Source organism: Oncorhynchus mykiss, chromosome 20 (assembly GCF_013265735.2).
Source record: "Oncorhynchus mykiss isolate Arlee chromosome 20, USDA_OmykA_1.1, whole genome shotgun sequence".
NCBI classification, from domain to species: Eukaryota; Metazoa; Chordata; class Actinopteri; order Salmoniformes; family Salmonidae; genus Oncorhynchus; species Oncorhynchus mykiss.
The window spans coordinates 20,273,403-20,291,141 of NC_048584.1; the positions used below are offsets into that span (position 1 = coordinate 20,273,403).

At 42.2% G+C, this 17,739-nt stretch overlaps 1 protein-coding gene across 1 annotated transcript in view; it reads left to right on the forward strand.

Moving 5' to 3' along the window:
* LOC110499120 (unconventional myosin-Id) overlaps positions 1–17,739 on the forward strand; it is a 118,728-nt gene extending 100,989 nt beyond the window's left edge. The window contains exon 22 of the mRNA XM_036955947.1: positions 16,757–17,739. Within this exon, the coding sequence (XP_036811842.1) occupies positions 16,757–16,913 (157 nt within the window). The 3' untranslated portion in view covers positions 16,914–17,739. The remainder of the gene's footprint in view (positions 1–16,756) is intronic.

The window sequence follows — 17,739 nt, forward strand, 5'->3', positions numbered from 1 at the left end:
AAAATAAGTTACAAATAATGCAAAAAAAAGCACACAGAATAGCACAATTAGTTAGGAGACTTTAAAACGGCAGCCATCTCCGGCGCCATTATCAACCCAAACACACCTCAAAAAAACTGTAATGATTCCAGAAGAATTGCTGGACTGTTCTGGATCTGAATCTCATCCAAAACCTATGGTGAGATCTGAAAACAGCAGTTGGTTGAAAACATTGAAAAAGTGGGCCAAATTGCCAGTAGAAAGGTGCAACGAGCTCATTGATGGCTACAATAAGCATTTGTATTCAGTTATCTTGGCCAAAAGCTGTGCAACCAAGTACAATCTCCAGGTGGCCAATATTCTTGTTATTTCCATTTGTCTTTATTTTCTCAATTCAGATTGTGAACTTAGGTTGTTGAAAATCCAATGACAACGTGTGGTGACCCAACGTTTTTTTATTTAAACTTATTTTATAAGAAATGGGGAACTATTTTTTTTAAAGTGCAATACAAATACATATATTTGGTCGCAACTATCAGTGTTAATTTCATCACCCAAAATAGTGACTCAAATAATCATCAAATAACACATTTTCGGTGGCAATTGTCGAGACTCTAAGTGACTAAATAAACCCAGAAAAAACTGCAACAAACAGAAACATATTTTTCATTTCAGTTGACTAAAACGAGACGAGGCGAAATTGTCTCTGAGACTAAAATCTGCCTACTAAATGGACTGGACAAGTGTTTTTGGAGAAATTGAGAGCTTTTCTGTGATAAGCACAACTAATATTAGCAGCAGATATATGCAGCGCTGTTCTGTTCATCAGTGAGAAGGATATGCCACACCCAGCACACACAGCCTACATCAGCTGGTGAACTACGGGACCAAGCGATAAGTGTGGGTGGACTGGCTCCCTCCGGCTCCACCTCCAATTATACAGCTCGCGCAGGCAACTCTTGCTTCCCCATAGCTAACCAGTCACCACCAGCCTTCTAGTTAGCTACCCTTTGCCTGGTTAAGAAACACATGCTGCTTTACAACATTTTGAACAATAGCAGTATTGAGTTTAATAGTAAAACAACAGTCTAGCTATGTTTTTCTCTCTCTTGAGTATGGAAAAGTAGACTGTCTTTCAATTTGGAGTCTCGCTCAAGCTCCCATTTTCCCAACTGCATTTCATAGCCAGGCTCTGTAGCCAATGTAGCCAAGTCTCCCTCTTTTCCTCAGATAAAACAGCTTGAGAGATTACCGTTAAAAAGATATGTCCCATACGTTTTTTTCCTTTCGATCATGCATTGGCAGGTCGCATTTTACATTCAAAAGCATGTTGCAGGCCGTTCTAAAACTAGGCTACTTACGGACTGGACTGTTAACCATTTGTTTAGTCTACACCTTGTTCAGTCATGTTACCTCATTAGCTAGCTATAGCTAACAACCTGGGGCACGTTCAGCAGGACACGTTTTGGAAAGAAATATGCTATGCAGAACAAACATGAATCTCTGACATGTTGAATCAGGAATCACGTTGGCTTTATTCATGACATATCTATCTGCAACTTTCGAGAATGTTTTGCATCTTAAAGTGGCCCTGGTAATTGCCAGGAGCCTATATGTTAACATTTTGTGACGCAAAAAGAAAGGAAAAGGGATAGCAAACAATTTATTGACTAAATTCCTCTTGCCACCACACTATCTGTTTGGTTAAATAACTTTATTTTGAGTTAATGTGGACCCATTGACTCAAGACTTGAGCACTTGGACCAGGACTCGAGCACTGAGACTCGGACTTCAGCTATAGGGGACTTCGGGGTCGATTCAGACTCGAGGTTTAGTGACTGGACAACATCACTGGGCGAAATGGTAATTAGATCCTGTTCAAAGTCATTAGCACCTGTTCTACACTGTACAAAAATATAAACGCAATGTGTAAAGTGCTGGTCCCATGTTTCAAGAGCTGAAATAACAGATCCCAGAAATGTTCCATACTCAAAAGCTTATTTCTCTCAAATTTTGTGCACAAATGTGACCCGAATCAGGAAACTAGGCGTATGTCGCAAGTCACGATTTCACATGAGCAGTTTTATCAAAATGTGTTTTGGGGCAGAAATACCTTCTCGACCATTGTGAACTTTCATGTGCCTTAATAACAAACCTTGTATGCCATCTGTTAATACAAATAAAATTGTTAAATTACGGGCCTTATTGGTTAAGCCACAGAAAAAGTGAGCAACCTTCCCACTAGCCATGATTGAGTGGGCTGGACATGCCGAGAGATGAGTTCAGATTGGTCTGCTATATAGAAGGCTTCTGACTATTTGAGCTCGTCAGTCTGTGTTGGTAATCCTGTCGAACGCGTCTCTTTTTTAAATGTATTTTGTAGTGGAGCTGCATAGGTGTGGAATTAGAGTATGGTAGCTAAAGAAGTGGGGAAAACACCGATCTCCGGATTACATCTTCAAACTAAGGGCAACTGTGGTATGGCATTCCTGACAGGGAGACGCATCCATCATGCATGATGATGTATATAGGTAAGATAGTCTAGCGTAAGCTAGCTACATTTTCAGATATTACACATTTCTAATTTTGACAGAAAGTGGTTTAATTTCAAGTGTACTATTAGCTAGCTAGCGGTATTCATGCAGGGTAGTAACAACATGATTTGGCACTGTGTTCATTGTTGTTTAACTAGCTAACGTTAGCTGGCTGGCTCGTTAGCAAACGTTACGTGACGTGTGATCTTAAACGCTGTTTACATAGCTTGGTTAATTTGTATCCCAGAGACGTTAGCTTTTCTACTTAGAGCCTAATGTTAGCCAGCTAACATTGAACCTGGTTGGTTAGCTCCTATGACTGTGGCATTGTTGGCACTGTTCATTGTTGTTTAACTAGCTAATGTTAGCTGCCTGGCTCGTTAGATAATTTTACATGATGTGTGTACAACACCTGTTGATTATGGCCTGATAAACGTCTGCAAAAAAGCGTAATGAATTTGTTGCTAGCAGAGCTGGTTAGGCTCTTTTCAATCATCGGCCAGTCAAGTGTTCGCTCTGACAGCTAAACGAGATGGGTGGGGCTAAAGCTTAAGAGGGTGTGAACGATGCTGAATGGGTGTAGACAAAGAGCCTTTCACTAGATACCAAAACATTCAAAGTCCATTTTCTCAAAAGTGAGTTAACAAGTTGATCAACTTTAAAAGCATAATTACTTTCCCATTGTTCCTCAAATGCAGTGTATGATATACCATTTTGTAGCTCTGAGTCTCTACTTTTATCTAATGTAAAAAACACAATTTCAAATGTTGCTACATAAGACTGAATCCAGATGGTCAGTCACAATTTGATTACATCCCTGTTAGTGAGCATTTTAGTCTTTGTCAAGATAATCCATCCACCTGACAGGTGTGGAATATCAATAAGCTGATTAAACAGCATGTACATTACACAGGTGCAATAAAAGGCCACTCTAAAATGTGCAGTTTTGTCACGCAACGCAATGCCACAGATGTTTCAAGTTTTGAGTGAGTGTGCAATTGGCATGCTGACTGTAGGAATGTCCACCAGAGCTTTTGCCATAGAATTGAATGTTAATTTTTCTACCATAAGCCACCTCCAACATCGTTTTAGAGAATTTGGCAGTACGCCCAACCGGCCAGATAATTGTTCTATATTCTTATATACATGTTTGTTTGTCATATTTCTGCTGTTGGGAAGAGAAAATCATATTATTCAGAAAGATATGTTGGTAGGAGAAGGTTATGTATGTTTGTGCACAACACAGTCAGTGATTTAAGTTTACTATAAGTTAATGAGGCAATACAAATGTGATGTGACTGGCTCACTGTTTTCGTAATTTTGACAGTAAGTTGACTAAATCATTATTCAAGTACAAAAATGTGATCAATGCTTAATGATATTTTTGTGAAAATCCAAACACTTATTGTCAATTGTCAGTGAAGATTGGAATGAACACCTGCATAATAGCTGTGTCCTTCAGGAGGAGGATAGGAGTGGAGTGGAGTATAGAGGTGAGGAGAGGAGTGGCGGCAGGTAGCCTAGTGTTTAGAGTGTTGGGCCAGTAACCGAAAGTTTGCTAGATCGAATCTTCGAGCTGACAAGGTGAAAATCTGTCATTCTGCTGCTGAACTAGGCAGTTAACCAACTGTTCCTAGGCCATCATTGTAAATAAGAATTTGTTCTTAACTGACTTGCCTAGTTAAATAAAAGTTAAATAAAAAATATAAAAAATTCTGCACCAGCTTGAAGAACCTCCACTATGATGACACATGGTGTAGAGATACATTATAGGATCTCTATAACTAAGAAAGGGACTTCTAGTATTTTTGTCCCGTCCTTTTGACCCACCCCTCTCTCCACTTCTACAGTACATTAGGCGCTGAGCTAGGCTACACTATGGAGGCGTTTGGCTGTGATCAATGCTCTCCTTGGCAGCCGCACTTCATGGCTCCTGTGTGGCTGTTGTGTGAGTGTGTTTGTGTGTGTGTATGTCTCTCTCCTCTCTCCCTCTTTCTCAATCTTTCTCTCTCCCTCTTTCTTCATCTTAACCTCCTTTTAAACCTCTCAGATTGCTTTTGTTCTTCCTCCTCTCCTCTCTAAGTTCAGCGGGGAATGTCTTTGATCAATAGACTTTTTGCTGCTAAGCCGTTTTCCCCAACATTTTTAGATGACCTACTTAGTAATCTCCCCAGTTAGAGTATATAGCTCTTCTTTTCATAAAAAAGGAGAAGAGGAGAAAGAGACAGAGAGGAGGAGATATCCGCAGGCAGATTTGCCGCACTCTCACAGCTTAATAAATATTGGAGGAGAAGGCTCGCTTCCGTAATGATTTGGTCAATAATAACCTGGGATTAGGGTGGTTTTGAAGGGCAGCTATTGCTGCATTTGAGCAGGTTTTAACTTGGGAGGGTTTCTTTGCCTCCTGGTGTTGTATTGTATGTGGCTCACAGTCTAGTCCTCAGGTTCAATATTTTATTTTATTTTATTTTTTATTTCACCTTTTATTTAACCAGGTAGGCAATTTGAGAATACGTTCTCATTTACAACTGCGACCTGGCCAAGTTAAAGCAAAGCAGTGCGACAACAACAACACAGAGTTCCGCATGGGGTAAACAAACGTACAGTCAATAACACAATAGAAAAGTCTATGTACAATGTGTGCAAATGTAGTAAGATTAGGGCGGTAAGGCAATAAATAGGCCATAGAGGCGAAATAATTACAATTTAGCATTAACATTGGAGTGATAGATGTGCAGATGATGATGTGCAAGTAGAGATACCGGGGTGCAAAAAATAAAAAGTAACTATATGGGGATGAGGTAGTTGGATGTGCTATTTATAGATGGGCTGTGTACAGGTACAGTCGGTAAACTGCTCTGATAGTTGATGTTTAAAGTTAGAGAGGGAGATATGTTTCCAGCTTCAGTGATTTTTGCAATTCGTTCCAGTCATTGGCAGCAAAGAACTGGAAGGAAAGGCGGCCAAAGTAGGTGTTGGCTTTGGGGCTGACCAGTGAAATATACATACTGGAGCGTGTGCTATGTGTGGGTGTTGCTATGGTGACCAGTGAGCTGAGATAAGGTGCTTTACCTAGCAAAGACTTATAGATGACCTGGAGCCAGTAGGTTTGGCAAGGAATATGTAGCGAGGGCCATCCAACGAGAGCATACAGGTCGCAGTGGTGGGTAGTATATGGGGCTTTGGTGACAAAATGGATGACACTGTGATAGACTACATCCAATTTGCTGAGTAGGGTGTTGGAGGCTATTTTGTAAATGACATCGCCGAAGTCGAGGATCGGTAGGATAGTCCGTTTTACGTTTTAATTTCTGTTTGAAAAAGATAGCCTTAGCTTTCCTAACTGACTGAATTTTTGGTGGCCTTCCTAAGCCAGGATTCAGACACGGCTAGGACATCAGGGTTGGCAGAGTGTGCTAAAGCAGAGAATAAAACAAACTTAGGGAGGAGGCTTTTAATGTTAACATGCATGAAACCAAGGCTTTTACGGTTACAGAAGTCAACAAATGAGAGCACCTATGGAACAGGTGTGATGCTGGGGGCTTCAGGGCCTGGGTTAACCAGTGTTTGGCTAAAGGCTATAAGAACTGGTCGTCTAGTGCGTTGGGAACACAGAATTAAAGGAGCGGATTTCTGGCCGTGGTAGAATAGATTCAGGGCATAATTTACAGCCAAGGGTACGGTAGGATGTGAGTATAGTGGAGGTAAACCTAGGCATTGAGTGACGATGAGAGCGGTTGCATCTCTCGAGGCACCAGTTAAGCCAGGTGAGGTCTCAGCATGTGTGGCAGGTGGGACAAAAGAGCCATCTGAGGCATTTAGGGCGGGGCTGTGGGCTCTACAGTGAAATAAAACAATAATAACTAACCTAAGTGGCAGTATACAAGCCATATTGACAATAGGGAGAGGCATGTGTAGCCGAATGATCGTAGGGTTCAATGAGCAGCAATAGGGGAGTCAGGGAGTCGTTGGTAGTCGCTACTACATGAGGCGAGCTGGAGACACAGCGATTCAGAAAGCTAGCGGGCCGGGGCCAGCAGATGGGTCTTCGGCCTGTTGAAACCATCTGGGGCGATTATGTCGGCAGACCAGTCGTGGTGGATTGACGGGGCTCTGTGTCGGCAATAAAGGGTTCAGGCCAATTGGCAAAAGAGGTATTGTAGCCCAAGAATTAGCTGGTAGACCTCTTCGGCTAGCCGGGAGATGGGCCTAGCTCGAGGGTAGCTCAAGGCTAACTGGTGCTTGCTTCGAGACAGAGGCATTAGCCAGGAGTATTCACTTGGACTGCTAGCTAGCTGCAATGATCCGGTGTAATGATCCAGAGCTTGCGGTAGGAATCCGGAGATGTGGTAGAAGAAAAGCAGTCCGATATGCTCTGGGTTGATATCGCGCTGTGCAGACTGGCAGGTATTGACCTAGCTGAAGCTGGCTGGTGTCCGAGTTAACGGTGAAGACAGCTAGCAGTGGCTAACTGACTACTAGCTAGTAGCTAGTTAGCTGTCTAGCTTCTGATGGGGGTTTTGGTTGTAAAGTATAAAAATAGCAGATCTGTACCACATTGGGTGAGACGGGTTGCAGGAGAGTATATTCAGTCTGTAAATGGAAAGTGATATTAAAATATATATGAAATATATACGGGAAAGAAACGAGAAGCAATTATTTACACGGGACAAGAAAAACACACGTCCGACTGCTACGCCATCTTGGATCTATGAATTACATTGGATTTTTTGGGGCAGGAAAGTCAGGAGGAGACATGTCTGAGAAGAAATAGAAGGAACTTAGAGAAGGTATAATTATCTGGAGCCAGTGGTCCATAGAGCATTTCTCCTTTTTTCATCTTTTCTCATCTATTCCTTCTCTCCTCCTCCCCCTTCTTCTGTATATCATCTCCTATCTCATCCTCTCTCGCTTCCTTGGGGGGAGGTTTGTTTGCTTGTGTTCTGGAAGACTGGATTAGGGGTTGGCCGCAAGACGTGTGTTGAATTTGGGAGGGGAGTTGGCTATCTATCAAACATGAATGGACTATCGGTCCATCTCTACACTCTACTAACCTCAGCCCCCTCCCCCCTCACACAGTAGTAACAGGCAGAAACACCTGAACATGCTGTCCACATACACTGCTCAAAAAAATAAAGGGAACACTAAAATAACACATCCTAGATCTGAATGAATGAAATATTCGTTTTAAATACTTTTTTCTTTACATAGTTGAATGTGCTGACAACAAAATCACACAAAAATGATCAATGGAAATCAAATTTATCAACCCATAGAGGTCTGGATTTGGAGTCACACTCAAAATTAAAGTGGAAAACCACACTACAGGCTGATCCAACTTTGATGTAATGTCCTTAAAACAAGTCAAAATGAGGCTCAGTAGTGTGTGGCCTCCACGTGCCTGTATGACCTCCCTACAACGCCTGGGCATGCTCCTGATGAGGTGGAGGATGGTGTCCTGAGGGATCTCCTCCCAGACCTGGACTAAAGCATCCGCCAACTCCTGGACAGTCTGTGGATGGAGCGAGACATGATGTCCCAGATGTGCTCAATTGGATTCAGGTCTGGGGAATGGGCGGGCCAGTCCATAGCATCAATGCCTTCCTCTTGCAGGAACTGCTGACACACTCCAGCCACATGAGGTCTAGCATTGTCTTGCATTAGGAGGAACCCAGGGTCAACCGCACCAGCATATGGTCTCACAAGGGATCTGAGGATCTCATCTCGGTACCTAATGGCAGTCATGGAGGGCTGTGCGGCCCCCCCCAAAGAAATGCCACCCCACACCATGACTGACCCACCGCCAAACCGGTCATGCTGGAGGATGTTGCAGGCAGCAGAACGTTCTCCACGGCGTCTCCAAACTCTGTCACGTCTGTCACATGTGCTCAGTGTGAACCTGCTTTCATCTGTGAAGAGCACAGGGCACCAGTGGCGAATTTGCCAATCTTGGTGTTCTCTGGCAAATGCCAAACGTCCTGCACAGTGTTAGGCTCTAAGCACAACCCCCACCTGTGGACGTCGGGCCCTCATACCACCCTCATGGAGTCTGTTTCTGACCGTTTGAGCACACACATGCACATTTGTGGCCTGCTGGAGGTCATTTTGCAGGGCTCTGGCAGTGCTCCTCCTGCTCCTCCTTGCACAAAGGCAGAGGTAGCGGTCCTGCTGCTGGGTTGTTGCCCTCCTTCGGCCTCCTCCACGTCTCCTGATGTACCGGCCTGTCTCCTGGTAGCGCCTCCATGCTCTGTACACTACGCTGACAGACACAGCAAACCTTCTTGTCACAGCTCGCATTGATGTGCCATCCTGGATGAGCTCCACTACCTGAGCCACTTGTGTGGGTTGTAGACTCCGTCTCATGCTACCACTAGAGTGAAAGCTCCGCCAGCATTCAAAAGTGACCAAAACATCAGCCAGGAAGCATAGGAACTGAGAAGTGGTCTGTGGTCACCACCTGCAGAACCACTCCTTTATCGGGGGTGTCTTGCTAAATGCCTATAATTTCCACCTGTTGTCTATTCCATTTGCACAACAGCATGTGAAATGTATTGTCAATTAGTGTTGCTTCCTAAGTGGACAGTTTGATTTCACAGAAGTGTGATTGACTTGGAGTTACATTGTGTTGTTTAAGTGTTCCCTTTATTTTTTTGAGCAGTGTATATACACACACACAATCTCAATATTGATCAGAGGAGGCTGGCGGGTTTTTATTTTAGACCGGCTGTTAAGGAAAGCAGGGCCAGAGATCTGACAAACAAACATTGGGAGCTCTTCTCCCTCTCCCATCCACATAAACAGAACCTTGTGGAGACCCTACCTCGGGCTCGGGTGTGCATGCGTGCGTGTGCCTGCGTGCACTGTGGGCATGTGATGCTCTTGGCACAGAACCTGTGCTCTTGTTGATCATCTGGGCCGTCATTGCGCCGTCTGTCTCTGCCACAAACACTCTATTCACATGCGCTGCCCATATTTGCAATAATCTGCCAGTATTTGCGTCATACTACTACAAAACCTATCTGTCATTAGTTCGTTTGATAGATACTTTGCAGCATTGCACTTCGAAAGAGACTTTAACATCTCTTAGGTCTAAATGTAACCTGTATATAACCTGATCCTGAGCACAAGTCCCGTCTTCACTAATTTGCTGAGTGACTTTACCTGTATATCTTAAGTATGGGAATTTCTCATATATTTTACAGGAGGCAGGAGAGCTTGGCTCCATGACGAAAAAAAAAAATATTTTAAAAGGATGAGTCAATTGTGTTGCCTGGATGCAGATTGCCATGTCGATTTTCCTGAGTCTCTTCCTCCACTCTATCCTCGGAGAGGCTGGGGTAGATGGGCCAGAAGATCAGAAAATACACAGTTACTGCGAAAGAGATTAGGAAATAATAGATTTTCTAGTAGGAGAGTAGAGGCAGTGGTGTCTGTCTCTCCCTGGGGAGATGGCTTGACTAAGACTGGTCACTCAATATTGGATTGAGTACGTTTACATGCACACCACTATTAAACCGATTATGGCAGTAGGCAGATTATGCAATAGTCATGTAAACAATGTACTCTAAATTGACTAAATTTACCTTAATCTTGTCTCAAAATTGAAGTACGCTTACACTGATTAAAACCCATGGCATTCTGAGCAGTCTTTAGAATTACATGTAAACACCTTAATCGATCTCCAGCAGTGTTTTTGATCTGTGCATGTGCCAGCACCAGCCGATCGAGCCTCCCTCTTTAGTGCGAGTGAAGTGTGTTCGGAACAACTGAATGAATGTGTCTTAGAAGTAGTTTTCACACTTTATGTCCGTACTCAGAATCAAATATGCTTCCCAAAAATAACATGCTTGCTGTGGTAGAATGTCTATTTTGTTTTGTGTTTTCCTGCATTCATCAGAGTGCCACCAGGTAGACCTGATTTCAGATGTGTCCATGTAAACAGAATGATTAGGGAAATCATTATTCTCGCAAATCATGTACTTTTTAATCAAACTATTTTATTAATCTGACTTTCCACAATAATCGCATTATTCGGTGCATGTAACCGTCCACAAATGACCGTTTTTTTTCCACAGCATTTTTGTGTGCCAGGGATTTTACAAGGGACATTACATTTTTTTAAGCATTTCTTAGTATTTACCACATATAAAGGTGTCCAATACATTGTCTGTATATTCTATGCACAACGTCTGTCTGTGCATACTATGTGTATTTGTAAGCTTAACCCTGCTTGTCCTTCAAGTGAGCTGATAGCAGCCCCGTGGATATGCTTGCCATGCTATTCTCTGAGACAAACAGACAGACGAGAGACATTTATCAGAGCTGCCGTCCTATTGGCTGTCAGGGGCGGCCATGACAGATGTAGAGGTTCACATGGTTTCCATGGTAACCCTGCACCGCCGCAGCCCTCATCGCTGGGCTACAGTAATGTATGTATAATGCAGACGAAGAAGTCTGGCATGGGTAGTTTGAGTTGATTGTTGTTGAGGCGTTGTTGCGTAACTAGACGTGTCAAGTTCACGCTGATTAATTTCTCTGGATTTAATACCACTGGCTGAGTGGATGCTTTGGCTCCGGGCGTTTCCGCAAATCACCAAGGGTGTTTTAATTAATTATGTATTTTGACAAACGGTGCGAGCGGCCGTTGTTAACAGTGCCTAGCGAGAAATGGTGTCAGGGTGAGAGGGAAGCATTTCTCTCTCCCTCTCTTTCAATGAGCTGTAGTTCTCTCTCTAGCATGGTAGCTCTAGTTACAGTGCATTCAGAAATGTTTCAGACCCCTTGACTTTTTCCATATTTTGTTGCATTACAGCTTTATTCTAAAATTTATGGAATCATTTCCCCCACTCATCAATCTACACACAATACCCCGTTTTTATATATATTTAAAAAAATGAAATATCACATTTACATTAGTATTCAGAACCGTTACTCAGTACGTTGTTGTAGCACCTTTGGCAGAGAACACAGCCTCAAGTCTTCTTGGGTATGATGCTACAATTTTAGCACACCTGTATTTGGGTAGTTTCTCCCGTTCTTCTCTGCAGATCTTCTCAAGTTCTTTCCGGTTGGAGGGGGAGCGTCGCTGCACTACTATTTTCAGGTCTCTCCAGAGCTGTTAGATCGGGTTCAAGTCCGGGCTCTGGTTGGGCCACTCAAGGACAGTCAGAGACTTGTCCCGAAGCCACTCCTGCGTTGTCTTGGCTGTGTGTTTAGGGTCGTTGTTGAAAGGTGAACCTTCTCCCCAGTCTGAGTTCCTGAGTGCTCTGGAGCACATTTTCATCAAGGATCTCTCTGTACATTGCTCTGTTCATCTTTCCCTCGATCCTGACTAGTCTCCCAGTCCCTGCCGCTGAAAACATCCCCACAGCATGATGCTGCCATCACCATACTTCACCGTAGGGATGGTGCAGGTTTCCTCCAGATGTGACGCTTGGCATTGAGGCCAAAGAGTTCAACCTTGGTTTCATAAGACCAGAGAATCTTGTTTCTCATGGTCTGAGAGTCCTTTAGGTGGCGTTGGGCAAACTCCAAGTGGGCTGTCATGTGCCTTTTACTGAGGAGTGGCTTCTGTCTGGCCACTCTACCTTAAAGGCCTGATTGGTGGAGTGCTGTAGTGATGGTTGTCCTTCTGGAAGGTTCTTCTATCTCCATAGAGGAACTCTGGAGCTCTGTCAGAGAGACCATCGGGTTCTTGGTCACCTCCCTGACCAAGGCCCTTCTCCCCTGATTGTTCAGTTTGGCTGAGCGGCCAGCTCTAGGAAGAGTCTTGGTGGTTCCAAACTTATTCCATTTAAGAATGATGAAGGCTACTGTGTTCTTGGGGACCTTCAATGCTGCAGAATTCTTTGGTACCCTCCCTGTGCCTCGTCACAATCCTGTCTCAATCCTGTCTCGGCGCTCTACAGACAATTCCTTCAACCTAATGGCTTGGTTTCTGCTCTGACATGCACTGTCAACTATGGGATCTTATATAGACAGGTGAGTGCCTTTCCAAATCATGTCCAATCAATTGAATTTACCCCAGATGGACACCAATCAAGTTGTAGAAACATCTCAAGGATTATCAATGGAAACAGGATGCACCTGAGCTCTATTTCGAGTCTCATAGCAAAGGGTCTGAAAACTTATGTAAATAAGATTCTTATTTTTAATACATTTGCAAACATTTCTAAAATCATGTTTACACTTTGTCATTATGGGGTATTGTGTGTAGATTGATGAGTAAAAAATGTAATTTAATCAATTTCAGAATAATGCTGTAACGTAACAAATGTGGAAAAAGTGAAGGGGTCTGAATACTTTCTGAATGCACTGTATGTTTCTTAAACACACACTTTTCAACACACTTTTTTTGCAGACACTCATCCTGACTCCCTCACAAATAACGGTTTCTTCCTCAACACATTTTTGATTTGTCTCATTGATCCTCTTAAAGAGGGAATAGTGCAAAATGGCCGTTCAGACAGAAAATCCCTAACTAGATGTGACAAGCACTTAAAGGCAATCGGCTGGTGAGCCATACCAACAGTACAGGCACATGGATCATTCCTGGGGTATATGCTAAAATGTTCTATAGTCTATATCTATGCCCATTAGCATCAAGTTTGCTTTAGGTCTTTTCCATATTATGACGACGCATATCCACAATAGTGAAGGATGCACAGTCAATTGAAGGTGAACCATATAAATGTTTTTGGTGTAAAAAGCCCTATAGCATTTACTACATATCATACACCATACTTTCTCTCTCTCTCTGTTAATATTGATGTACCAGCTGTAAGGTATATACGATACATGCTTAACAAGGTGCATCAAAGCTGGGACCGAGAGACTGAAAAACAGCTTCTATCTCAAGGTCATCAGACTGTTAAACAGCAATCACTAATACAGATAGGCTGCTGCCTACATACAGTGGGGCAAAAAAGCATTTAGTCAGACACCAATTGTGCAAGTTCTCCCACTTAAAAAGATGAGAGGCCTGTAATTTTCATCATAGGTACACTTCAACTATGACAGACAAAATGAGAACAAAAATCCAGAAAATCACATTGTAGGATTTTTTATGAATTTATTTGCAAATTATGGTGGAAAATAAGTATTTGGTCACCTACACCCAAGCAAGATTTCTGGCTCTCACAGACCTGTAACTTCTTCTTTAAGAGGCTCCTCTGTCCTCCACTCGTTACCTGTATTAATGGCACCTGTTTGAACTTGTTATCAGTATAAAAGACACCTGTCCACACCCTCAAACAGTCACACTCCAAAATCCACTATGGCCAAGACCAAAGAGCTGTCAAAGGACACCAGAAACAAAATTGTAGACATGCACCAGGCTGGGAAGACTGAATCTGCAATAGGTAAGCAGCTTGGTTTGAAGAAATCAACTGTGGGAGCAATTATTAGGAAATGGAAGACATACAAGACCACTGATAATCTCCCTCGATCTGTGGCTCCACGCAAGATCTCACCCCGTGGGGTCAAAATGATCACAAGAACGGTAAGCAAAAATCCCAGAACCACATGGGGGGGACCTAGTGAATGACCTGCAGAGAGCTGGGACCAAAGTAACAAAGCCTACCATCAGTAACACACTACGCCGCCAGGGGCTCAAATCCTGCAGTGCCAGACGTGTCCCCCTGCTTAAGCCAGTACATGTCCAGGCCCGTCTGAAGTTTGCTATAGAGCATTTGGTTGATCCAGAAGAAGATTGGGAGAATGTCATATGGTCAGATGAAACCAAAATATAACGTTTTGGTAAAAACTCAACTCGTCGTGTTTGGAGGACAAAGAATGCTGAGTTGCATCCAAAGAACACCATACCTACTGTGAAGCATGGGGGTGGAAACATCATGCTTTGGGGCTGTTTTTCTGCAAACGGACCAGGACGACTGATCCGTGTAAAGAAAAGAATGAATGGGGTCATGTATCGTGAGATTTTGAGTGAAAACCTACTTCCATCAGCAAGGGCATTGAAGATGAAACATGTCTGGGTCTTTCAGCATGACAATGATCCCATACACACCGCCCGGGCAACGAAGGAGTGGCTTCGTAAGAAGCATTTCAAGGTCCTGGAGTGGCCTAGCCAGTCTCCAGATCTCAACCCCATAGAAAGTCTTTGGAGGGAGTTGAAAGTCTGTGTTGCCCAGCAACAGCCCCAAAACATCACTGCTCTAGAGGAGATCTGCATGGAGGAATGGGCCAAAATACCAGCAACAGTGTGTGAAAACCTTGTGAAGACTTACAGAAAACGTTTGACCTCTGTCATTGCCAACAAAGGGTATTTAACCTCTTGATATTCCCCATCCTGGATCCGGGAGCGTAATCATCGCCTGACAACAATTAGCACAACGCAACAGACATAAATATCCCTAGAAAATATTCCTATTCATGAAAATCACAAATGAAATATATTGAGACACCCTGTCATCTCAGATTTTCAAAATATGCTTTACAGCCAAAGCTAGACAAGCATTTGTGTAAGTTTATCGATACCCTAGCATAGCATTATGCCTTGCTAGCAGCAGGCAACCTTGTCACAAATCAGAAAAGCAATCAAATTAAATAGTTTACCTTTGAACTTCGGATGTTTTCACTCACGAGACTCGCAGGTAGATAGCCAAAGTTCATTTTTTCCCAAAATATTATTTTTGTAGGCGAAATAGCTCCGTTTGTTCTTCACGTTTGGCTGAGAAATCGACCGGAAATTGCAGTCACGAAAACGGCAAAAAATATTCCAAATTAGCTCCATAATATCGACAGAAACATGGCAAACGTTGTTTATAATCCATCCTCAAGGTGTTTTTCTAATATCTATTCGATATTATATCCGTTGGGACAATTCGTTTTTCATTAGGACCGATTGGAGTAATGGCTACCTCTGCCACCATGTGACCACTTACCCAATGTGGCCGCCTACGGCTATTCTTCAACATAAATGTGTAAAACTACGTCACAATGCTGTAGACATCTTGGGGAATACGTAGAAAGTGTAAGCTGGTTCATAGCACACTCACAGTTCAATAGGGACTCATTGGAACGCAGCGCGTTCAAAACCTGGGGCACTTCCGGATTGGATTTTTCTCAGGCTTTCGCCTGCAACATCAGTTCTGTTATACTCACAGAGTGTTTTCTATCCAAAGCTGTCAATTATATGCATATTCTAGCATCTTGTCCTGACAAAATATCCCATTTTAAAACGGGAATGTTTTTTTTTTCAAAAATGAAAATACTACCCCCTAGTACCAAGAGGATAACAAAGTATTGAGAAACTTTTGTTATTGACCAAATACTTATTTTCCACCATAATTTGCAAATAAATTAATTAAAAATCCTACAATGTGATTTTCTGGATTTTTTTTCTCATTTTGTCTGTCATAGTTGAAGTGTACCTATGATGAAAATTACAGGCCTCTCTCATCTTTTTAAGTGGGAGAACTTGCACAATTGGTGGCTGACTAAATACTTTTTTGCCCCACTGTACATACTTGAAATCATTGGCCACTTTAATAAATGGATCACTAGTCACTTTAAATAATGCCATTTTAATAATGTTTACATATCTTACATTACTCATCTCATATGTTTATACTGTATCTTATACCATCTATTGCATCTTGCCTATGCCGCTTGGTCATAACTCATCCATATATGTATATGTACATATTCTTATTCCATCCCTTGAGACTTGTGTGTATTAGGTAGTTGTTGTGGAATTGTTAGATTACTTAGATTATTATTTTTTATTTTATTTAAACGTTATTTCATCTCTTTTTCAAGAGAGATCTGGTCCAATAGCATCCAGAGGAACAAAGTTTCAATCAAAACAATGTCCATACACTAACACAACATTAAACAAAACTATATACACACACAGTACAACAATTCCATATTATGTAAAAAAAAAAAAACACAAAAAAAACATGAATGTCTTGACTAAAAAACAGCTGTCCTAAAGACAATTACACTCTTTTATGATATTTACATCGACCAAGTGTTTAAACTCCACCAACGAGACTAGATCATCAAATGTTAAAATGTTCAAGAGAGAATTCCAGGACCACGGAGCTGAGTAACTAAAACTATTTCTACCATAACATGTTCTAATTCTTGGTACTGTTAAATATTACTGCTCTGTCGAAACTAGAAGCATTTCGCTACGCTCGCATTAACATCTGCTAACCATGTGTATGGGACCAATACCATTTGATTTGACACGTTTTTCTCTTTCCCTCTCTCTGCAGTGAGAAGAGGAAGCTGCAGGTGAATATCGCCAGTCCCATCCAGTGCAGTATGAATGGCAGGAAGTGCACTGTCATTGTGGAGCCCAAGATCAACCAACCGCAGCCAGACTTCACCAAGAGCCGCTCCGGTTATATCCTGGCAGTGCCTGGAAACTAAAAGGGCCACTCGGGGGCCACTCGGTCTGTGACAAGGACAAGTGACGATGAGGTGTCAAATGAGGAATATGTGAATCATAACTCTGTTTGCATAGAGCTCATTTGTGAACTCAATGGCATGATATGATACATGGGAGGGTTGAACTCTCAGAATGAAAGCCATGCCAAATTTGTAACTCTGATTAGATATTTATTTGACGTAACTCAATGTTTTTCAATAGGACATGTAAGATGTTTAATACATACAAATGTGTTTAGTTAATTAGACAGACTCACACACATGCACAACATTAATTCACCAAAGAGTAGATTTTTTTCCCCTCACTTTTCGACATCAAGTTGAGTTCACATGTACAACCGAGCTGTTTTGTCGGGGCATCGATCATTATGTGTTACGCTAGCTTTGGTTAATCAAGATTAGTGTCACATTATCTGGCATTTCATTTGAGTAGAATATCTTGCTCAGAGATGTATATTCTCACGGCTACAGTGCCTTCAGAAAGTATTCATACCCCTTGACTTATTCCACATTATGTTGTGTTACAGCCTGAATTCAAAAAGTGATTAAATCGATTTGTTTTCTGACCCATCTACACAAAATACCCCCATAATGGAAACATTTGAAATGTTAGCAAATGTATTGAAAATGAAATACAGAAATAAAATTTTACATAGGTATTCACACCCCTGAATCAAGGCATGTTAGAATCACCTTTGGCAGTGATTACAGCTGTGAGTTCTTCTGGGTACGTCTTTAAGAGCTTTGCACACCTAGATTGTACAATATTTGCAAATGATTCTTTCAAAAATTCTTCAAGCTCTGTCAA